The sequence below is a fragment of the Crocuta crocuta genome, unplaced genomic scaffold, assembly GCF_008692635.1.
Source record: "Crocuta crocuta isolate KB4526 unplaced genomic scaffold, BGI_CrCroc_1.0 scaffold197, whole genome shotgun sequence".
NCBI lineage: Eukaryota > Metazoa > Chordata > Mammalia > Carnivora > Hyaenidae > Crocuta > Crocuta crocuta.
The window spans coordinates 7,194,888-7,218,984 of NW_027532002.1; the positions used below are offsets into that span (position 1 = coordinate 7,194,888).

The window sequence follows — 24,097 nt, forward strand, 5'->3', positions numbered from 1 at the left end:
ACCAATTGCCCCCCCCCTTTTCTTTTCCTTTTTTTTTTTTTTTTTTTTAATGTTTTACTTATTTCTGAGAGAGAGAGAGCGCGAGCGAGCGAGCAGGGGAGGGTCAGAGAGAGAGGGAGACACAGAATCCAAAGCAGGCTCCAGGCTCTGAGCTGGCTGTCAGCACAGAGCCCGATGCAGGACTCGAACCCACCAACCATGAGATCATGACCTGAGCAGAAGTCAGAAGCTTGACTGACTAAGCCACCCAGGGGCCCCTCCCTTACTCTTTCTACCTGTGATGCCAGGTAATGCCGTTGTCATCTTGATACCGAAAGGAGAGGGAAAGGGAAGCAAAGAACAAAGCCCTTCCACCAAGAGCCAATAGACTGCAGGGAAGCTGACAGTGGTTTGGTTACCCTATCTCTCACCTCTACAGGGTTTTCTGTATTTGCAGCAGAAGCACCCTAACCCGTACAATTACTACCCCCTGACATGTTCCTAGGAGGCAGTTAGGAGGTATGAATGCCTTACACATTTTGGGGGCAGCACCAGAAAAGCTGCACGAATAGCAGCTTTTGTGCAGGAAACTTTGTCCTGTGACCTTAGAGAGTACAGTGGTCCCTGCCTTATCTAAGGAGTGCGGGTGGGCAAGGGGGGATGCCTTCCAAGATCCTCAGCGGAAGCCTAAATCCACAGGTAGTACTGAGCCCTGTATATACTTTTTTTTTTCTGTACGTACATACCTATGATAAAGTTCAGTTTGCAAGCTGGGGACAGTAAGAGATTAAAGACAGTAACTAAGAAGGAAACAGAAAACTATAGCAGTATACTATAATAAAAGTTATGTAAATACGATCTCTCTCTCAAACTACTGCACTGTACTCACCCTTTTTCCTGGGATGACTTGAGCTGAGGACATGCCCACGTGATGAGACGAGCTGGCTGACCCAGGGTCTGTGAGGTCGAGCTAGGCTGCCATTGGCCTGCCGATTCATCAGAAAGAGGAGCGCCTGCTCCCAAAGCGCGTTTGATTACGGGGAAGTGAAACCTCAGAAAGCAAAACCACGGATAAAGCAGAACCACCGTAGGAGGATCAAGGTAGAAGATCCGTGTCCCTGGAGTGAAATGTGAGAGCAGCTGCAGAGGCCAACACCTGGCATGACACCTTGCCTACGTGTGCTGTTGTTGTAGGGAACCCAGGACAACCGGATTTCCCCCGAGGGAGGACACAGAACAGCAAATCCACTGTAGCACAGGCCCACTTCCTCCTCCGGCTGCCAGGAAAATACTCTGAACAAGACCTTAAGGAAGAGGATGTTTCAGTACTTGCTTTGCCCTTAAACTCCCATGAATAGGTATCTGTATTTTGTGGGGGTGCCTGTCTTTATTGTCCCACGAGGAGGAAGGACAAGCCACGAACGCTTTGAGGTGGCGCCAATCTTACTATAAACTCCTGCGGGCCACTGAAGATTGCAGCCTGCCCATGAAAGTGGCCGCCCGGGGACTCTGTTCCCCAAAGATGCAGATCTTTATCTCCACAAGAGCCCGATCCTCCTCCAAGCAGCAGAAAGTATACCTTATCCCAGGAGTCAGTGAACTTGGGGGAGGAGAGGAAAGGGACTTTTCCAACAAGCTGCCACTCAAAACAGCAGATATTTTTCAATGCATATGGTTAGATTCCTTATTGTGAACTATATATAGTTCTAGAAAACTTCATATTTGAAATGTTCATAGTGTAGATCATATCTGATCAAATTGCACGTTTCTTTGCTCGTTCAGGGTTAAAGCAAACACTACTAACATCTGAGATAGCTGCACCTGCGGACTATTCTAGTCTTTCTAACAAAGTATTTACAGTACAGTGCTGTGATCTCACATGATCAAAGCGTGCCCATTCTTTGATTATGAAACAACAAAAGAGCCAGCAGAGGATACCCCTGGAAATGTCTGCACATGCGTCCGTCCAGTGGGGGCATCTGGAGAGAGCCACAGAAGCATCACGGTACTAGTAAACTCAGCAGTACCAAGGTTACACGGTAGGAAACTTGGTTCCCAGATGACTCATATTCTGCTTTGAGGGCATAAGAGTTGTGCCTGGGGCTTGAAAAGCTGTACAAAAATCTAATTAACTAGTCATGAGAAATGCACGAATTGCTTTGCATTAGCAGAGAAGACCTGCTGCTGGACCCCATTCCTCAGCCAGAGGGAGAGGACACCACAGCCTTTGGGGACAGGGAGGAAGGAAGCATGGTAGAGTGCAGGCCAAGCTGACCCTGAGAACCAACCACAGAGAACATCTTCTGAGGAGGTAGGGGACTGACAGAAAAAGGCAACTCTGGAAATAAAAATGGGAAGGGGATATGCACACAGCCGCCTGTGTTGCTATCAGTGAATATGCAATGAACCGTCTCCTAGGTGATTAAGAGTATCCATCCAGGAAGACCTGATCTGTAGAGGCTCCCCCACCACCCGGTCTCCTAATTTTACAACGTTTTTACCTTCTCAGCCTTACTCTGCCCATTTCCCCCCCTTGTTCTAAGTAACAGTTTTGTTGAGATGTAATTCACATAATCTGCAATTCACCTGTTTAAAAGTATACAGTTTGGTGACTTTTAGTATATTACCGAGATGTGCAGCCCTTACCACAATTTCATCATTCCCACCAGAAAACCCCAGACCCATTAGCAGTCACTCCAATTTCTCTCCAGCCCTCCCTGCCTTAGGAAATTACTTATCTGCTTTCTGTCTCTATGATTTGCCTATTGCAGACATTTCATATATGTGGAATCATACAATAGGTAGGCTTTTGTAACCCGCTTCTTTCACATAATGTTTACAAGGTTTGCTACCGTTGTAGCACATGCACTATATCACTTTGTAAAATCTTTTCTGTAGCTTTTCCTGTTCAGCTCTAGCTTTGCTACTTATATTCCTTAAGTGGTTCACTATTCACTCCTAAAAAGTAGTTGTGAACTACAAATCAAGTTTAAGAAGCAGTCTTGGTTCAGACAAATCTATGTGACATCTCCAAAGGCAAGGGAATCAAATGCAAAAATGAACTCCTGGGAACTTATCAAGATAAAAAGCTTCTGCACGGCAACGGAAACAATCAACAAAACTAATAGGCAACCAACGGAATGGGAAAAGATAGTTGCAAATGACAGATCGGATAAAGGGCTGGTCCTTATAAACCTATAAGGAACTCACCAAACTCCACACCCAAAAAACAAATAATCCAGTGAAGAAATGGGCAGAAGACTTGAACAGACACTTCTCCAAAGAGGACATCCAGGTGCTCCAGATGGCCAACAGACACATGAAACAATGCTCAACATCACGTATCACCAGGGAAATACAAGTCAAAACCATATTGAGGTACCACCTCACACCGGTCAGAGTGGCTAAAATGAACAAATCAGGAGACTAGAGATGCTGGCGAGGATGTGGAGAAACGGGCACCCTCCTACACTGTTGGTGGGAATGGAAACTGGTGCAGCTGCTCTGTAAAACAGTATGGAAGTTTCTCAAAAAGTTAACAATAGAATTCCCCTATGACCCAGCAATAGCACTGCTAGGAATTTACCCAAGGGATACAGGGGTGCTGATGCATAGGGGCACATGGACCCCAATGTTCATAGCAGCATTTCCAGCAATAGCCAAATCATGGACAGAGCCTAAATGTCCACCAACTGATGAATGGATCAAGAAGATGTGGTTTACCTATACAATAATACTACATGGCAATGAGAAAGAATGAAATCTGGCCATGTGTAGCAATGTGGATGGAATTCGGGGGTATTATGCTGAGTGAAATAGGTCAGGCAGAGAAGGACAGGTACCTTACATTTTCATTCATATGTGGAGTAGGAGAAACTTAACAGAGGACCATGGGGGAGGGGAAGGGGAAAAACAGTTAAGGAGAGGGAGGGAGGCAAACCATAAGAGACTCTTAAATACTGAGAACAAACTGAGGGCTGATAGGGGTGGGGGAGAGGGGAAGGGGGGTGATGGGCGTGGAGGAGGGCACTTGTTGAGATGAGCACTGAGTGTTATATGGAAACCAACTTGACAATAAATTATATTTTAAAAATATAAATAAATAAATAAATAAAAGAATTCCAAGTGGGGGAAAAAGTCTATATGATTTTGTTGAGAGTCTCCTCCTGCACCTAAGTGCAAATATTCCATATTATAAGTTTCTCTTTTTAAAAAAACCCTAATTTTCTAAAAAGCATTAAAGGCATGTGGCTAAAGTGAACCAGTGATGGGGCCCTTACAGAACTGATTTACATACAAGAGATAAAGGAGGGACTATCGCAGCATCCCTATGATAGAGTGCCTGGGATATAGATCTATTCATTTACTCAACAATTATTGAGTGCCACCTGCAAGCAAGACACTGTTCGAGGTACTGGAGATTGGCAGTGAGCAGAACAGACAAAAACATCTGCCTGCAAAGCATGGATTTTGGTGATGGGATCAAATTATTTAAAGAAAGAAGGAAAACCAAGATAATAGTAAACAGGATATTCACAGTGGTTCCTTTCAGAGGAAGAGAGTGAAAGAGGGGGAGGGAAGGAAGGGAGAGAATACCCAGGTAGATGCAAGGGTAGGTGATATTCCCAGACTGAGTTGACTCTCTTTGGAGAGTTCTTCTGCTATGTGTTGTAACTTACATGTCTGTTGCACAGATTTATTTGCAAAGATTGAATAGGACACCAAATTTAATTTCAAAAGGAGCCACTCCTCTGGATCAGAAGGTATAAACAGTGGTGTCTCTTTGGATGAGAGATGTCTGGGCTAGTTTTAAATGTTTATGGGAAAGTGGGATACCCGGTGGAATCTTGCACAGAATGGAAAAATTCTAAACTGATGGGCTTACGCTTCAAGGCTTTGAAAGGCTGGTGAAGAGCAAAACAGCTAGGTAATATATTTAGAGGAGATTTTTCAAGTTCTATTAGACAGTTATGAACTCCGAGTGATTATTTATCACCCGGAAAAGGAACAACAGAGCATCTATAGAAGAATGGAACTTCGTGACACCAGAGGTGTTTATGTTTCATTCACAAGTTTTCAATTTTCACTTTTCTTTCACAGACACTATCCCATTTGATTTTCCCACGTATTATTAACCCATTTTATGGATGAGAAAATTCAGAGGGGTCCAAATTAACACAAGCAATTGGGCCAGCTCCCAGCTTTCCAACACTTGTCCCACAACATCATTCTTTCTTTAAAGGTTTTTAATGTTTATTTTTAAGAGAGAAAGAGAACACGTGCACGCACGCAAGCGAGCAGGAGAGGGGACAGAGAGAGAGGGAGACACAGAATCCGAAGCAAGCCAGGCTCTGAGCCGTCAGCACAGAGCCCAAAGCCAGGGCTCAAACCCACAAACTGCAAGATCATGATCTGAGCCAAAGCTGGACACTTAACCACCTGAGCCACCCAGGCGTCCCATACACAACACCATTCTTGAAGTCCAGGGTTCTGGTCAACCCACATTTATTTATAAAACCCAAGGTTGTATGTTAGAAATAAGTTTCAGAGAGTTAAATTTAAAGCAATAAAAAGAAATATCGGTCCACTCGATGGGTGGAAAATGCATGGAACTCATTACTGTAAGGAGGACCACAAGCTGAAACTACATACGCTCTCAGAAACAGGTCTATATGAATTCCAGAGTGACAGATTTACACTCAGCTATTTGTGAAAAGTAAGACGTCCACAGGGCATGTCTTCCTTGAAAAGCTTCTGAGACTCCTTACAAAATACCCCTTAGTGCCATTACTGGGGTTAGAATGCAGAACCAAATAAGTATTGTGGCAATTATTATATTCTTACGACAAATTACATTGTCTAATTCCAAATCACGTCTTCTGTTTGTAATTGCCTAGGATTTGCTGTGGTTATGTTCCTAATCTTAATCTGATATTATTTCAAGAGAGTTTACAAAGCCCCTGTCAGTTGCTTTTTTTCCACTGAGGAAGAATTCATGTTTGGAAAAAAAGAAAAAGGCGTGTGAGTTAGTTTGGCTGCTTAAAACTAGCATAGGGCTCTCATATGATAAAGATCAAGCCTCGGGCATATTAACGTCACATAAAAGAAAAAAAGTTCTGTGCCCTGATCACTGACAGTACTTCAACCTTGGACACTGATCACGAGGGAGATAACAGAGAGGACACCTGGCTTGAACTAAACAGGTCCCCAGCCAGAAAGTAATAACTCACAGCACACTTCCTGTGGGAGACAGTATAATACTCTCTTTGCATATGAAAGACAGCAAAATAGTGTTATTTACCCAATAAACATGGCTTAACAGTTTCACCGTCTGCAGGGACAGACGCTATAAAACAAAACGGCTAATTTTTCCATAATAAAGTGAATTTGAATGAGCAACTTAAATCAATATTAGGCAGCCGAATTATGTGTATTAATATCTACACATCATTAGCATAATCCCAAGTGAGTATTTTCATTACTAAAAGTAATACTAGGCTTGACTTTGCCTTTCCCTTGATATTAACTTATATATTATATATTTGCTAGGAAATAACTTTTTGAAACCTAATCCACTTCTGCTTTCTTGGTATACATATACCCACAAACACACACGCATAGACATATATCCATGCATACAGACGTATATCACACACGTACGTGTTTTATACACAGATGCATATTCATGGCAAGAAGTCTCAGTAGGAACATGATCAGATGAGAATTTTCTACGTAGGTCAGGAGAAAAATGTGTTCCTTGTTCTCTCAAGCTTCTCTTCCCAACTTCCTAGCACTGCAGGCTTTCTTTGGAAAGAGGGGTGCACAGAACTCTAACATGTAAATATGTGAAGTCTCGAGTTATAGGAAAGCATCAAACAAGGCACAAAACCTGTATCAATAAGAATCTGATGGAGTTCCACTCTGTCCCTCTGTGTTATTTCATTTCAACATCTCCGTACAGACCTAGACAATGAAGAACATCTCTCAAGGTCTGGCACTAAAACAAACCAGGGACCTGAGATTGGGAGCTGAATGGGGCCTCAGTGAAGGGAGGGTACCTTTCTGGCTTAGAGAGGGCACAGCGCTCCAACTAGGAGAGCCATGGGACAGTGAATCAGCAGGTTTTGGGTGGCGGATTCTATGATAAAGGCTTGACCATTCTCACTGGAGTCATCCAGCATAGTGGCTATCACATCACAAGTGTGATGTGAGCCGTTATCTAATTTTAAATAGTCTAGCAGCCACATTAAACATTTTTGAACAGGTGAAAGTGATTTTCAAAATACCTTTTTTTTTTTTAAGAACTGAATACCCATAAAACGTTATCGGTTCAATATATAAGCCATAGAACAAGCCTGTTCGTGAGATATGTTATGTCCTTTGTGTTTTGTACTAAGGCTTCAAACTCTGGTGGGTATTTTACACTTGCAGTCACGCTGGCCACATTTCAAGACCTGAATAGCCCACAGGGCTACCATATAAGGCAGTGCAGGGCTCAGTCTGGAGATTGTGATAGGTCAGTTTTGCAGGCACACATTCTAGTATTTGCTGCAGAAGATTTACCAGTAAAGCCATACTCCCAGTGTTCAGCCTGTCCCAAGGATACAAAGGACAAGAGGAAATCCAGGTACCAGACCTCTGATGAGAAAAGAATTGCAGACAGTGATCAAGTGATCCTGTGATTCACACCGCCCTGAATTTATGATCTGAGTTACGTCAAGAAGGACTAAGCCATACATTCTATAGTCCTCTAGCTATTATGTTTGAATCCAGTGGCCTCAACCTATTTCTTGACAGTTGTTTGACCCTCTAAAGATACCATCTATATTTCCATTTCCTTGATGCACTTGAGGACAGTAACAGAAGTTCAAGCTCAAGGAGAAGGGTAGCTTCCTTTTCGTAGGAACGGTCATGTTCCTGCATCTTATTGGCACCCACTTTCTTCCAATTAAATGTGCCAAAAAGTCCAAAAGCTAATATTATTTTCTAAAGACCAGTGCAATTGCTTTGCCCCATATGTGGGCCTTTTCCAGAAGTAAAATACTTCTAGGCAAATAGTTTGCTGATGGCCAAGTTAGTAGAAAATCTCCTTTAAAAGGATTAGGAGGAACTTGACGGAGGAACAAGGGGGAGCAGAAGGGGGGAAATGGTGGGGGAAAGGGAGAGAGACTCTTGAATGCTGACAAAAACTGAGGACTGATGGATGTGGGGGGGAGGAGGGATGGGCATGGAGGAGGACACTTGTGGGGATGAGCACTGGGTGTTATATGGAAACTAATTTGACAGTAAACTATTTGTAAAAATAAATAAACACAATCTAACATGTCTGCCAAAAAAAAGAAAAAAAGAAAATCTTTAAATAGCATGGCTTGGGTATGCCACTAGCAACCTCAGTCCACACATTCACAATTTTCCTATTTTCTTTATGATGTTTTGGAAGATGTACAATTATAAGATCCAAACTATTTCTGATCATGAGNTTTTTTCCTCTTTGAGGGTGAAATTATAACTCACTGTGGGACTCTTTTTTTTTTAAGAAATAGAGTTGCCATTAGGGAAACTATAGACCATTTTTTTAAAAGCTTGAATCCAACTTCAAGGCTAGAAGCGTTTATAAACATTTTCACTACTCTCCCCAACACCATCCTCTAGCTGTCATTCCACTGTCCCCCTGAAAATGATGAAAAAATTACTTTAAAAAAAGAGCCCATTCCCAAAACTAGTGTAATATAACCTAAGTAGCACACAGAGCAAATACAGAAACGGGAGAACACTATCAAATTTTCTATCCTTAGCTTTTTTAAAAAAAAAACACGTATTCATTTTTGAGACTGAGAGAGACAGAGCATGTGTAGGGAATGGGCAGAGAGAGAGGGAGACACAGAATCTGAAGCAGGCTCCAGGTTCTGAGCTGTCAGCAAAGAGCCCCATGCAGGGCTCGAACTCACCGACCGCAAGATCATGACCTGAGCCAAAGTTGGACGCTTAACCGACTGAGCCACTCAGGCTCCCCATATCCTTAGCTTCTTAATTTTACATTGGTAATGTCCCTATCTTAGAATCACCTTCCCTGTTTACCAGTGCTGCCCAGTAGAATCTTCCACAGAATGGTGGAACTTTACTATTTCTGTATGGTCTAATATGGCAGCCACTAACCACACGTGCTATTGAGCACTTGAAATGTGCCTCATGCAACAGAGGGACTGAATTTATGTAAATGTAAAGAGCCACATGTGGCTAGTGGTTACCCTACTGGACAGTACAGCTGTATATAGTTAGCTATAGTGAGGGCAGATGCTAGGTCACTTCAGTCTTTGTGCCTCTATTGGCATCACAGCCTTGAGACTTAAGGCTCACTTAAAATACAAAGCACTTTATAACTTCTGTTTTGAAAATATTAAATAACAGAATAGCCTCAATGAAGCCAGACAGAAAAACAAAAAACCAAAAAACAGTGGTAAGAAATTCTCTTAGGATAATGCTATGCCCTGGGATCAGCCAGGAAGGAGGGACTGAGAATGAATGTTCTGGGAATGTGGGTCTTAGATGTCAGTTGCAGCTCGAGCTCCACCACCAACTTGCTGAGCGGCCCTGGGCAGTCCTGGAGCTCCTCCGACACTCAATCTCTTACTTAGGTAATTCTGGAAACTGCAAGCTTCCCCCTCACTTGAAACCAACAATGAAACGTAAAGTTAAACCAGCTTGCCATGAAAAAAAACAACAACAAAATAAACATTGTCAGGTAGGAAATGTTGCATCTGGTCTACCTGAATGCCTTCTGTGATTTCAGTTCCTTTACTTTTTCACTTAAAATAAATACGTATTCTTCCCCGAGGATTCAGAATCTGGGAGGTTCCTGAGGGGATCCCAAGACTTGAAAAGCTCACACAAAGTGGAATGCTTTTAAAACTCCAGTGGAGAAAAGAATCAAGTGGATACAAAGTAGTACTATTCTTAGTACTTAGGTACTTAGTAGCACTATTCTTTCCCCACACCCCTCCCCCCGCTGTCTTTTTTCTTTCATTTCGAAAATTTTCAAACCGTAGGAAGGTTGCAAGAATAGAACAATGAACACCTATATCCCCTTCACTTTGTGAGGTTGTTCTTAGGTAGAGACCCATAAATCCCATCTCCTAGGTGCCTTGGTAACACCTCCCAGTTCCTAACACCTGTGACAATAAGCTTGGGTCAGGCTGGATGTGGGTCTGGATAACCACCAGGGCAACAGAAGGAAGTATATTAACTGTATTTTCTCTGTTAACAATGAACATGAATTTCAGCCTTAAGCCTTACTGTCAGATGCTTTAAAAACAGAGACAAAAACCAACGTGTATGTTTCAAGAGGGAAAAAACCATGATCTTTGAAATTAAGTACACTTTGCTCCCAAAGCAGCACCTTGAATCCAAGCCCTGTGGCCTCATGAACTTAACCTCTTTGTTTGCAAAAGGGGATACTCTGTCTACCTCAAAGAAACACTCTGAGGATTGCATGTAAACAGGGTGACACAGGGCAACCATTCAGAATTGTTAGCTGCTTTTATAATTTAGTAAGCATTTTCCCAAACAGTACTTCAGGAATGACAATCCTGTGGGATACGTTCATCAGCTGTCACTGTCACTTTCTGGTTTAAAGATCAGAGAACTAAAGCTCACAGATATTAAGGGTAGGAGGGGGGGAAGGGTGGGAGACATTGACGTCAACTGGGCAGGTAGAATAGCCACATCTGTGGGAGACAATGCTTCCTCACCCTGTTAATACTCACATCTACTCCAGGAAGCAGGCTGTCACAGCTGTAGTTTGCAGAGAGGTATTTAAGGCTCAGAGAGGCTAATTTCACCAAAGGTCACATACCTAGCTAGTTGTAGGGCTTGGTTAAGTACCTGGTTTAACGGACTATGTTAAGGGTTTAGGAACTTTGGTTAAGGGCCCAAGGGTCCTGGTTAAGGGCTTAAAGCCTCTGACCAAGGGTTTAAGAGCCTTATAAGGGCTTAGGTGTCCTGCCCAAGGGTTTAAATGCCTTGGTTAAAAGTTTCAGTGTCCAGGGGCACCTCGGTGGTCAGTAAAACCGTCTGACTCTTAATTTTGGCTCAGAGCATGATCTCATGGTTCAGGAGTTCAAGCCCCACATCAGAGTCTGGGCTGACACTGTGGAGCCTGCTTGGGATTCTCTCTCTCTCCCTCTATCTCAAAAAATATACTTTATATATATACATAAAGTATATAACCTTTATGTGTGTATGTGTATATGTATGTATGTATATATATATACGTATATATATATATATACATACATACATACAGGTTTCAGTGTCCAGATCCTCTGACTCTGAGTTCAGGCTCTTCCTGCAACATCTAATGAAGACACATTGCAGAATGTGAAAATTCTCGCCATCCCAAGAAAGCAGACCATTTATCCAGATTCTGGGGGGGAGGGGAGGGGTTCTGCCAGCCAAGTGGCATCTATCCTCTCCTCCTGAAAAACTGTTCTCTCCAGCAGGCCCACCAAGGCAGGGGCTGACTGGCAGCCTGTACGACGTGTAGACAGTGTCTCAACTCCAGAAGTCTAATCGATGTAACCTCTGACCTGAGCTGATTACATTTTAAGTAAGGCTATTCACTGAACACCTTTATTAGAGAATGTCTATGGGAACGTAGACATTGGATGATTTAAAATAACACTTTATAGGGCTGAGGTCGGGTGACTTTGACAGGCCAAACTATTGAAGCAAGGCCAGGCTGTAATTACACCATACTGTAAAGACCATATTCGAAGATCGGCCCCCACAAAAGTGTTCAATTAATAATAAATGAGGGGGAACACAGGCTGTTTGCACAAGCAGCTGGTGGATGCCCCTCCCTGGGTACAGAGCTGAAAAGTTTTATCACCACTTGGCAATGTACGCAGGCCAGGTCTTCGACCTCAGATCACAGTCAACAGACACGTGGGTCCCGCTGCAGACCCGACAGCCTGTGGGACCTGCACATTCCTAACCGGATTTTCCTGTAGCCATGGAACCCTTGAATACACCTCTGCTTTCCTTAGTAACTTTGAGACACACAAGTGTGTACTGTCACACCAACCGGCCTGCACCAGCACACAGACATCTGTCTCGACTGCCTGAACCAGAATCCATGGGAGAAACAGCATTCCGGCTTCCATTCTCACGGAGCAAATGGAAAAAGAAACAGGAATGTACTTAGAGGACTTGGAAACTACTAAAGTAGATCAAATGGAGGATTTATGGAAAAAAACATTCTAAACAGAAATCTGACCAACATCATAACAGGTGAGAAACATAAAAAGAAGAGAGCAAAGAAGGAGGGAAGCCATTCATTGTGAAAATTAAATGACATACTTCAGGAGCCATGAAATGTGAAAACATTCATAAAACATAAATGATCGGTGGGTGATAGATGGGTGCTATTAATCATACGTCCATCCCTGGGTCCCTTTCTCTTTCCCTGATTCTAACAGTCTTAGCAAGAATCTCGATCTTCTGGTAAAAACTCTTTTCCAAACCACACCAATGTGACACTACTCACGTGTAGATTTTCCAAACCCGATGCCCGGCTATTCTGATCATTGTGCAAAAACAGGAGGCCCTGCAGAGCAGCAGACGGCCCTCAGCGGGACTGACACTCAGGCCAAGCCCCGGGGTGCGGCTCAGGGAACACACTGCAGTTACATCCCTCACCAACTGGCCTGGTGTTTGCAGCTCCCAAATACCTGGTGTTTGCATCTCCCAAAAATTGAACAAATGGCAGGGTCTTTCAAAACCCTCCATGGGGGGTTAGGGGGAGGGAGACCTGGTGTTTTAGTAAAAGCACACATTTCTGCGGGCCCTTGTCAAACCCAGCAAACACACAGTAAAGAGTCCTTCCTTTCAGTTTCTTTATCACTGGGTTCATCTGGGTCACCACAAAGGGACCGTGAAAAATCTAATAAGTAAAAATGAAGTGTGGGAAGGTCACTAGAAAAATAGCAAAGAACAGTGCTCCTCATGGGAGTGGAGGATTTCGGGGCACCTGGGGGGCTCAGTCGGTTAAACGTCCTACTTCGGCTCAAGTCATGATCTCATGGTCTGTGGATTCAAGCTCCACATCAGGCCCTGTGCTGACAGCTCAGAGCCTGGAGCCTGCTTCACATTCTGTGTCCCCCTCTCTCTTCTCTCCTCCTGTGTTCTATCTACCAAAAATAAACAAACATTAAAAGAAACAAAAAAAGGAAGTGTAGGACTTTTTTCAGGACGTTAGTGTTAGCTTTGTGATTTTTTTCATTTGCAATTTTTTTTTTGGTGATTTAAAATAAAAGTAACCAAGCCTTCCTGACCCTCTAGGTAATTCTGAGATTAAATTACCAGCAGTTGTCACTAAAACAAAGGTAAAGAAAGGTTTTTTTTTAGACAAAATTGAATATTTCTGAATCATTCAGGGATTCAAAAGATGATTTGTCAGTGTCAATGTCTGTTTCAACAAAGATACCCTATTTTGTAGCACTGGATCCATGGAGTTTATAATCACACCTATAGGTCTTGGCAGCATTTTTATAGTTCAGTTTCACCTTCTGCATCTAGGGAATGAAAGATTTGTATATGTCACTGGTGCTGACCCTCCAATAATGGGTAATGAAAATTCCTATTTATCACTTCTAGGATCAAGCTAGTGTGACAGCAGAAAATAGCATTATTTGGCCTGCATTACTGTTGTACAAAATCTGGAGGACTAAGTCCCTCAATCCATTCAGGAATGTTCTGTTCCCAATTAAGGTTTCAATGATTCTGCACATAAATACTGATTTTTACCTTTTTCCATTTGCATTTTAATTTAAAAAGTCTAGGTTGATTTCATTTCTATAATACAGTGTGTTTACGTTCTCAAAATCTTAACAACTTCGTATCCCAGGGGTCCCTTTAATATTTAATTTTTACCTTGTTCAGTTACTGGAAAAGATCTCAGAGCTTCTTTATTACTTTACTTGAGTTGTTGTTTTTTTTTAAACACTGAAATTACCATTTGGCAATCAAATCACTAAAAATGCAAAAAGTTCTTATTTCAATTATAAAAGCAAATATAACCCATGATTATTATTAAGAAAACTATTTTGCAAATCAACCATTGTTTATTTCAGAATATGATCAAGTACCACAGGCTAGAGTAAAAGCATAAGGATAGTGAGTTTTCTCCCCCATTTAAAACAATAAAGGTAATCAAACCATCCTGCCAATATAGGGGATTGTGAAATTTAATTACTAGCAGTTATCATTAAAACAAAGGCAAAGCAATTTCTTCTACACATAATTGAATATTCCAGAAGAAAATTTCTGAACAGTTCTTGGAAAATGTGTTTAAAAATTTATTTTAACCTGATTATTTGTTGTGTCTCAGGTGATAAGGCAGAACGAAGGGCACACGTGGGTGGTGCGGTTTAACACCAGCAGGTGAAAATGTGTTCTCACAAAGATCAGAGAACTTTGAGCTTAATGCTGAGTGAGTTATTAGCTCTTTACTCTCTGTGCAAACACAACCAAACCTAAATCTTCCACATCTATTCCTCAAAGGGAGGTTTAACCCATATTATTGGAGTTCCCCTCTCCATATGTTATTCACTATAAAATCAACAGTTCCTTTTTTACTGCTCAATTGCCCAAACACGTCCTTAGGCTTCCAGAGCTGTTCCATCAAACCCACTGCCACCTGAACAGAAAAGAAAACCTCTTACATCAGCACCAAGAGTAAGTGATGTAGTCCCTCCACGTGTGATGCTGCTTATGGGTCTAGAAGCATAACTGTCCAGAGACATCACCTCGAAAATGGATCAATAGCCCTAAGAAAGGAAGCTAAAAATTAGCCCATCTCCAGGCCTTTGCCTAAGCTCTTCCCTCTTCCTGAAATGTCTTCCCCTGCCTCTTCCTCTCTGGAAAAATCCCATGTACCCTTTGAGCCCCAATTCATAGGTCACCTCCACTGACCCCTGAAGACTGAAGGAATCACTCTCCTTCTTGTACTCTCCTCCACATAATTCATTTTATCCAACTGGAATAGACTACTATTTGTTGCCCACCTCTGCTGATGGTGAGGGAAAGGACCTTGATTCATCTATTCCAAACACTTGGGACAATGCCCGAAACCTAAAATACACTTAACAATGTTTATTTAATGGAACCAAAACCTCAAGACCAAATTTAGTGTGGACTATAAGAGGCAAGTTTTATATGTGTTGGACTTATTTCTGTGCTTAAAGTCTGACCATGAAGTGCTTTCTATTTCATTCCTCAAAGGAGCAAAATTTATTCACCCAAACACTAAATACCATGCCCTGTGCTCAATGTTGTATACACATTATCTCATTTAGTCCACACAGCATTCCTCTAAGTAGGTCCTTGATTAGCAGTAGCCTCCTTTACAGACGAGGAAATTGAGGCCTGGAGAAGTTGAGTAACTCACCTCCAAGGACCCAGCTGGTCAGGGGGTGCAGCCAGAACTCAACAATAATCCCAGAACTTCAAAACTAGAAGGAATCCTAAAATGATCTTCCTCACTTAGCCTCCTCATGGCTGAGGCTTATAACTTACTTCCTGGCACATAGTAGGTCCTCTGTGAAAATGAATAGATTGATGAGGTGCCCTATTTTCTCAGACTCTGGCCTTTGTCTGGGAGAACACAGCTGACGCCACAAATGGGTTCCATTCTTCAGGGCCCAACACCTCTCCCAGGTGTGAATTACTTGCACCACCTGAATTATTCATGATCCACACCATGGTAAGTGTGCTTAAAAAGAGGAACTAAGGTTTCTTGTATTTTTCAAGATAAAGTGTCTGACTAATTGGGGTATTAAGCCACAGAAGCTCATGGGCCAGGTTGATCTACATCAAGTACTATATCCTTGCCCACTTTCTGAATCTTGGTGTCTACCTAATTTCCCAGTTCCCATTAGGATTCAAAAAACTGTAAAGCAGAAAGGAGAACCATCAGAAGCACCTGTATCCTATCTGCAAGGAGATCACCATCTAAAATGTCTGTGGGACTTCAAACCCACGTGTTCTTCTTAATGAACTTAATGAGTTCAATTTCTTCATCAGGTTTCTTCAGCTACACCAAGAGCTCAACTTTCAGGTGCCACATGTCTGTAATTTCTGCATCAGTAAATCGTGTGAGAATGCTGCCTCCTGGTCTCTTCTCCATTCTTCTTTCCCATTGCCTCCTCTCTCCCCCACCGGTTCCTTTCCTAGTGGACAGTTTTCTGAGCGGGATAACTATATGCTAATAGTAAGCCAACATCACTGTATTTTAAATTCAATGTTAGTCAACCAAATTGAATTGAAAAGCAGCAGCCGTGGTTTGGGGATACTAAAAATACACCATAGCATTTGCTGAGTTCTCAGAATTAAAACCACACGCGGTCAACTTGTTGCTGCTCTTAATAAGATATGACTGTTCTGCCCCATTGGCTGCTACTACCAGAAACTTGAACTATATCATATGCCTAACAACACTGTGCTTTTGATTAGTTGGCAGTGATCAAGAAAGGAAGTGCCATTTCCCTGGAACTAAACCTGCCAAAAAGATAACAGATGGCTTTCAAGGGATCACCTTGGGCCACATCACAATCGCACCTTAGTCAAACTCGCCTTGTATTTATGATTAGTTACACATCTATAGATGTGGCTGATTTATGACTGGCTTGCTGTCCAATGGCCCCACCAAGGTGTTTCTTCCTCGGAGTTTAATTTTTAGGGCATGTAGTAAAAAACACACAACAGGAATTAATACGATATTAACATACTGAGTATTTTCCTTAGGACTTCAAGACCTTCTTGACCCCTCAATGCTGCACACTACGCTGAATGTCTGATCAGCTATGCCTTTAGGGTTTGTCATTAAAGTTTTCAATGACCAGAGAGGTAGAAGAATGCTACCTAATGCATCATTCTGATTAGAAGCCTGTCATACTCAGCAACCAGAGGGTCTGTTTCTGTTGATTCTTATTCCTTCCAATTCATTAGCAGTTTTTTTCCTCTTCAATTAGACCTGCTGATCAACCATTAAAAAGCTGAAAGAAGCCCTCCCCTTATTCAGCCACACTTGAAAACAAAATGTATGCCTGGAAAGTGAAATCACAGAGAGTATTATATGAAAATGTTCAAGAGGCCACATAGGAAAATCACACACACACACACACTTGTAAACTGGCAAATTGGCAGAGGTTGGGTTCGACCTCCTTTCCTCTAACTCGCTTCAATCAGGACCAGAAAGACAGAATCCCTTCATTTACTTCTATCTCAAGCCATGCCCCAAGCTTGTGTCTCCACGGAGCTAATTTCTGAAACAAACAAAGAAAATCAAGTCTGCGAGGAGCGAGGGTTCTCTCCCCTCAGCCTGGGATTTGGGCACCCAGCCTGGCAGGCGGCGCGCCGCCAGCGAGCCGGGGCGCCCAGCGTCACCCAAGCCTCCCGCGCCCCGCTAGCCCAGATTCCAGCTGCGCCAGAAAGTGCGAGCCTGCCCTGCTCGGTTCGCCTCTCGCCTGCTGCTCCCCAAGTCCCCAGGAGACTCGCGTTCGCAAACTAAGGGCGCCACGGCTCTCCCACCTCTGCGCTGGCAGATGTCAGGCGCAGAGGTGCTGGGGGCGCCCACGGTGCGGGCAAACCAAACAAGTGTCACCCCGGACGCCTGCCCTCACTCCGAGAGAGGGGGCAGGACGGCCACAGGTAGGCTCTACCCCTCCCCGGGTGAGGGACGGGGGCAGGGGACGAGAGACCCAGCGCGGCCGCCGCGTCCGACGGGCTGGAACTCACCCGAGGACACCGAAGAGCCGGACAGGCTGGAGTTGCTGGACGCTGCCATCTCCGTGCGCCCCGCGCGTCGCTGCTGGCTCAGCCCCGGTGCGGACGCCGCCGCCGCTGCCCTCGCCCGGCCGCTCGCAGCCTCCGCGGCCCCCAGCCCATGGCAAAGTCCTGGGGACGCACAGAAAGCACCAGCCTCCGGACTCAGCCTGCACTTCCTGCTCCACCAGATGACGCGCTGCTGCCGCCGCTATTTATTTGTGGTTTCCGTCCCTCTCGGCGCCTTTGCACGCTCTTCTCTGGGTGTCAGTGGGTAGATCGGAGCGGAGGGAGAGCCGGGGGGCGGCCCGAGCGGACTGATCGCGCCTCCAGCGGAGCCCCAGCTGCGGTCGGCGCACGNGGCGGGAGCCAGACAGAGCGACCTCCCCCTTCTCCCTCCGCCCCAACTCCGCTCGCGCGCACACAAAGGAAGGAGAGGAGACGCGGGAGCTCGGGGGCTGGTTCAGCTGCCGCGGGCTTGACAGCTCCCGCGACTGGGGCTGGAGGAGGCGGCTGAGGGCCGCAGGGCGGGGGGGACGCTCGACCCGGGCGCGAGACCCCAAGGTGCCGGGGAGGCCGCCGGGGGGCGCGGGGCTGGCCCCACGGTTTGGAGGCATCCGGGAGTGGGGAGAAGGTGGTGGGGCTCGCTGTCCGTGGCCAGGCTAAGGAGCGGCGAAGACGGCCGCGGTGGGGGATACAGAGGGCAAAGGCGAGGTCGTTAAGGACACGGTGCTAGGCAAAAAGGGGCCTGGGGTGCCAGAGCGGCAGGTGGAGCGCTCCTTCCGCTCCCCTCCAAATTGTCCTTTGTTACTCTGGAGCCGACGGTCCCTGCCCCGCCAGAAGGTGTGTTTCCGAGAACACCTTCCAAACACCGAGGAAGCCCCAGCCAGGTGCTCTTAAGTACCCCAGCCACGGACAGTGACTAACGGATCCATTGGGCTTTTGAGGTTGCCCTTCAAAGAGATAGAGACGTTCCAAATATGTCATCAGGCCCACACAAAGCCGGTGTCAAGAGAAAGAGGTTCTCTGACTGTCTGGTAAAGGATCCTCACAAAAGACTTGGCGGCAGGTCTAACTGTGGCCTTTCAGGATAATGAATTGCTTAGGTGTGTGAGAGGAAGAGACTTGAGCACGGGTGTGTCCCTTCCCCCTTGTATTTAAGCCTAAATTAATTTCACCAGGGGGAAATATCATACGGATTTTTTTTTTAACTCTATTTCAGGCTCCCAGCAGGGTAATCGGTTCTTTCAATCCTGAAGCAACAGAAAACTGTGAAATTTGAACAAAATTGATAGATCAAAGGAAAAAGCAAACACTAAAGGAATGAAAAGTACTCTCATTATGTAGCAAAGTGGAAAGTGCTCACATTGGGGCAGTTCAGTTTTTCAAAACGTGGTTAAAAGGACATAGTCGATTTAAAAATTATCAGGAGTGACACAGGCACAGCCGGCAGTCCTAGGGGGTCCACATCAACCATGCACGCAAAGTACAATGAAAAATGTTGAATAATCATAATATGCACTTGTGTCACATTTTCTAGTTGATTTAAACCTTTTTTTTTTTTTAATTCCCTTCAGGATGCCATCCCCGTTTGTCTTCCCAATAAGGCTCATTTTTTAAATGCAGTTTACTGAGCCCTCCTCAGCCACATTGAGACTTCCTGACCCTCCTCTACATGGAATTTGGAACATCCCTGCCTGGCATAAGGAGACCTGAGCACCCCTTTTTCTTTCCTTTTGTACAGTGCAGCCTTGCTGCAGCCTAACCTAGAGTCCTTCTGGGATATATGGTCCATCACCACATTAAGCTCTCCATCAGAACTGACTTCCTGTTTTCCCAAACTTTTTCTGATCAAAGACTCATCCACTTAACTAGTAATCTATGGATCCCTCCAGATCTTTAGATGGTGGACTGACCTAGCTCAGTTGCCTAGTAAGGATGACACTCTCAGTTTGAAGAAGAAAGACAACACATGAATGCATACTATGGTTCCATCATTTATTACGTGACCTTGAGCAAATTACCTACACTCACCGAGTCTCAGTTTCTCCACCAGCAACCCAAATCCTGATAATATAAGGTGTTCTGAGGATTCAATGAAATGATACGTGTTCTGTAAGTGACTTTTAAATTATGCATTTGAAAGATCAAACCTATGATCCGAACAACTTCTGCTTTCTCCATTGCATCTGGAGATAACTAATCAGCAGTGACTTCTTCTGTCAGGGAAATGTGTCATATTTGGCCCCAGGTTTGTATCTTTCTTGTCCCAAACTGAGAAATACACAACAGCTTTCATTTATTCATCTCTGAAGTCTCACAAAAGGATGTTAAATTCTATTTCTGTAGTTGGATGACAACATTTACCTTCACAGAGCTTTACAGTCGTTAGTTAGGGAAAGTAAAGCATGGCCCCGTGAAATAGATTACTTTTATTATCTCAAATTGACAGATGAAGGGGGAAAAAGTGCACTTGCTGGGAAGGCACTACCCCAAGGCCACCCTGTGCTGTACAAAAGCAGAATAAAACTGAGACTAACTTTTTTCCACAGGGTTCAGAGGCCAGAAGGATACAAGGCCAAAAAACAGGTCTACTGAATAAAAACAAGATGACTGGGGAAACTTAGCTTGTTGGTATGAGGCAGAGCAGGACTCCGAGACCTATTATCTTGAAGAACAAATGGAAAGCTCTAGGTTCAGAATGAAAATCTGAAAGTTAATCAATAATTTAGATTGTTAAAGCCACAACAAATGGAGAAGAAGTCAGCAGGTGTGATTACTCGCTATCACTTTCCTTAGATTCAGAGGCCTAAGGCTGGCTGTTCCCTGTAAAAAAAAAAAAATGTTTACAATATCAGTAAGTCTGGAGGAGGTGGCTGAAATATGATGCTAAGCACTCCTCATGAAGTAGGCTCGTGAACCTATTTGTGAAGCTTCCAAAGCATTTCTCCAGATGAAACAATAAGGATATTCATACATTTCATTCATTCATTCATTCATTCATGCGCATTCATTCTAGCGAATGCCAATTTGTCGGTGGAAAAGGGAATATTGGTGCTACGAAAATCTTAGGTCTATTTGAAAAGTAGGATATTTTAAAGATATGTCTACCTTCAGGGCGCCTGGATGGCTCAGTCAGTTAAGCGTCTGACTTCAGCTCAGGTCATGATCTCGCGGTTCACGGGTTCGAGCCCCACGTTGGGCTCTGTCCTGACAGCCAGCTCAGAGCCTGGATCCTGCTTCGGATTCTCTGTCTCTCTCTCTGTCTCTCTCTCTCTGTCTCTCTTTCTCTCTCTCTCTCTCTCTGCCCCTCACTAGCTCCCATTCTGTCTCTAAAAAATAAATAAAACATTAAAAAATTTTAAAAGATATATCTACCTTCTTTCTTCAGGTATTAAAAGACTTATGGAATGAAAGGAATTTTGTTAATAATTTGCTTTATTGAGGATTAGCAGTTACCAGTCTGATAGCATGAAAGCTACTTTAGCATTTAAAGCCTTCCCATCTTCCCTCTCCAAACATATTTCCTGTTCTCCCCTTCATACGTGCAACAACCCCTTCTCCCTGTGCCCAGAACCACGCAGGGCTGGCAGCATTGGCCTTTTCTGGCGCTCTCCCTGCTGAGGAGCTTATGTTCTGTTGAAGGTGTAGTAGAATGCACCTTCCTGGAGAATCTTCCCTGATCCCTAAGCCAGATTCCAGCTTTCCTTCTACTGAATTCCTCTTGTCTTGCCCCCATACCTCTAAAATGCCAGATATTCTGGTTTGTTTTGATGGTAATTTTGGAACATATTTTAGCTCCATACTCTATTAAGAGTTTCCCAGGGGGCAGGATCCCTATCTGGCCAGCCTTTGTATTCCCTACAATGCTTTCTTTACACACAATAGGTGCTAGGAGATATTCATGGAATAAAGGTGTAAACTAAGAAACTAAGAAATCCATGAAGGGTTCTCATGTTCACCAATCACTTCTCACATCAGTAGCTCTGACCACCAGACAACAAGGTGACAACAGGTCTGGAGCACAAAAAGAAGTCGACGACATGCAATGACGCTGTTGTGCTGTGAACAAGAAAAACTGAAATGGCGAGACTTAGTAAAATTTTGATGGAGCAAATATTTGTAATCCCCACCTCCAATCACCGGCTGTTTCAGCTGGTATAATTTATTGTTTACAGAGTCGCTCTTATGTTGTTGTAATATGTTTATTTTTGTTCTGCTGTTCCTTTGAAGTTTAAAAGCAGACAAGAAAACACCACAGGGTGAATGTGGCTGTCGTGGTCGGAGCCGGGCTCCCATGTTTCGGGCACTCTGGGGTGTTTCTTCGTGAAGGTCATTCCCTTCCTCTGTGCTAAACACAGAATGAAATACTCCTTACTTTCAAGATTAATCCAGTGGCCGGCATTCACAGAAGAATAGTGGGGCTATCTGTCAACTAGCTTTAAATATTTTATGGCGAATACTCCACTGTACCCTGGAAATTGGTCTTTTCGCTATCAATTTCCCAACATCGATAGCCTCTTTGTTGTAGTGAGAAATATTTCCCTTTGTAGTTGAAGCTGTGTTTCTAACACAAAGGTTCTTAGTCCTGTTAAAGGGAAACATTAGCTCTTTGGGGGTGACATCGGGCACAACTAGAGGCAGAAGCTGAGAAACCCTCTGTGTCCTCAGAAGGGGTGTGCAGGGGGCCCAGGGTGGGGTTACCCGGCAGACAGCTCAGATGCTGCAGGTAGCAGCCCAGCCTCTGAACAAAAGGAGTCCACACCTGGGGTGCAGACAAAGGGAGGCCGCCTCCGCTACCCAATTCCCAGTTCACATCGCTTGCTGCTTGGGGACCCCTAGTGGTGACACACAAGCCACAAGCACAGGTGTTTGACTCTCCAGTGAAGTGCAGAGGGTTCCTGGAGTATGGCCCTGAGTTTCCTATTTGGCCACTTAACTTGAGGGGTCAGATGTGTGGCGCCTGCGCGCCCCCCCCCCAACACACACCGCGTCATGCTATCAGCTACAACCTCTTGGACTTGAAAGATGGAGAGACAGAGAGGAAGAGAGAGACAGAGGAAGAGAAATGAGAGCTTTTCTTTCTTCCTGAAGGAAAAAAAACATCTGTTTAGAAAATCGGGATAGAGGGCAGAAACTCCTGGATTATGTTTTCGTCTGCATCTTGCATCTTTGGCTTCGTTCTCTGACATTTTCGATTACAAAAATCTTTTCTGCCTTCAATGTCGTAAGAGAAATGTAAGACAAACTAAAGTGAAGCATGCCCTAAGTCTCCTCTGGGCAAAAGTGTGCAAGGAGCTTGTTTCTCATGTCCTCTGGGGGTATCTGTGACTTTATACTCGTTTACTATCCACACTAGTTTTCATAAAAGCACCCAATGCATTTATTCTCTGCTCACTGTTCATGCATTTATGCATTCATTGGTGTGTTCAGTAATGTTTGTTATGAGCACTCACTACGCGTCAGGGAGTATGCTAGGTCCTGGGAAGAAAACTACATCCTTGCCCTGGGCTGTCCTGCAATAGGATCCCCTCCACCTCTTCCTGGACTTTCCTATTTCTGTTGGCACAAAGTTTCAAGCTACAGAAGTGATCTCTAATTGGGAGGTATGGCTATTATCCATGCTGGCGTCCACTTTCTTTTCAGCAGATTTAAAAAAATAAAACTTCCAAAACCAAGCCTCAAAGTCCACTTCTAGATAACTGGCATTTTTTCATCCATGGTGTTAGCTTGTCAGCTCAGAGAACCAAGCAGATACTCTGAATGTTCTCTGCCTTCACGCCCCCGGAAAAAGTTCTGAATCAATATTTTCATTTCTTTCCCTGTGGCAGTTATAGATTTGATAACAAAACAGAAAAATCTCTTTAATTTTCTTAAGGAGGGAGGGTAAATGGGCACTGGAGGAAAGCTAAGAGACACAATGCCTGGGTCACCCTTCAGGTGTAGGAAATGTTATGCTAGCCCTTTGCAAATATTCCACGTTGGTTTGTAAAATGAGGCATGAAGGAGTGACTTGGGAAAAGTATCATGTGTATCTGGGGAGTCAGATCCCATTCCATCCTAGTTCCTCACTTATTAGCTCTGTGATCTTGAGCAAGTTACTGAATCTTAGTTTCTTGATCTTTGAAATAGGGAAATAATTGCCTAGGTCACAGAATTTGTGAGGGCCAAATGACAGAATAGATGTAATACAGTGTCTGCCCTATAGAAGCCCAGTTAGGGGTTCTGAGCACAGCATCGTGGACTTACATCTACTTTTCCAGAGCAGTCTGGGAGAATAATAATATGATGCTAAAGT

At 44.0% G+C, this 24,097-nt stretch overlaps 1 protein-coding gene across 1 annotated transcript in view; it reads right to left on the bottom strand.

The window, feature by feature from the left end:
- CHN2 (chimerin 2) overlaps positions 1-17,961 on the bottom strand; it is a 304,029-nt gene extending 286,068 nt beyond the window's left edge. Inside the window, exon 1 of the mRNA XM_077775468.1 lies at positions 17,773-17,961. Within this exon, the coding sequence (XP_077631594.1) occupies positions 17,773-17,821 (49 nt within the window). The 5' untranslated portion in view covers positions 17,822-17,961. The remainder of the gene's footprint in view (positions 1-17,772) is intronic.
- Between the last annotated feature and the right edge of the window lie 6,136 nt (positions 17,962-24,097).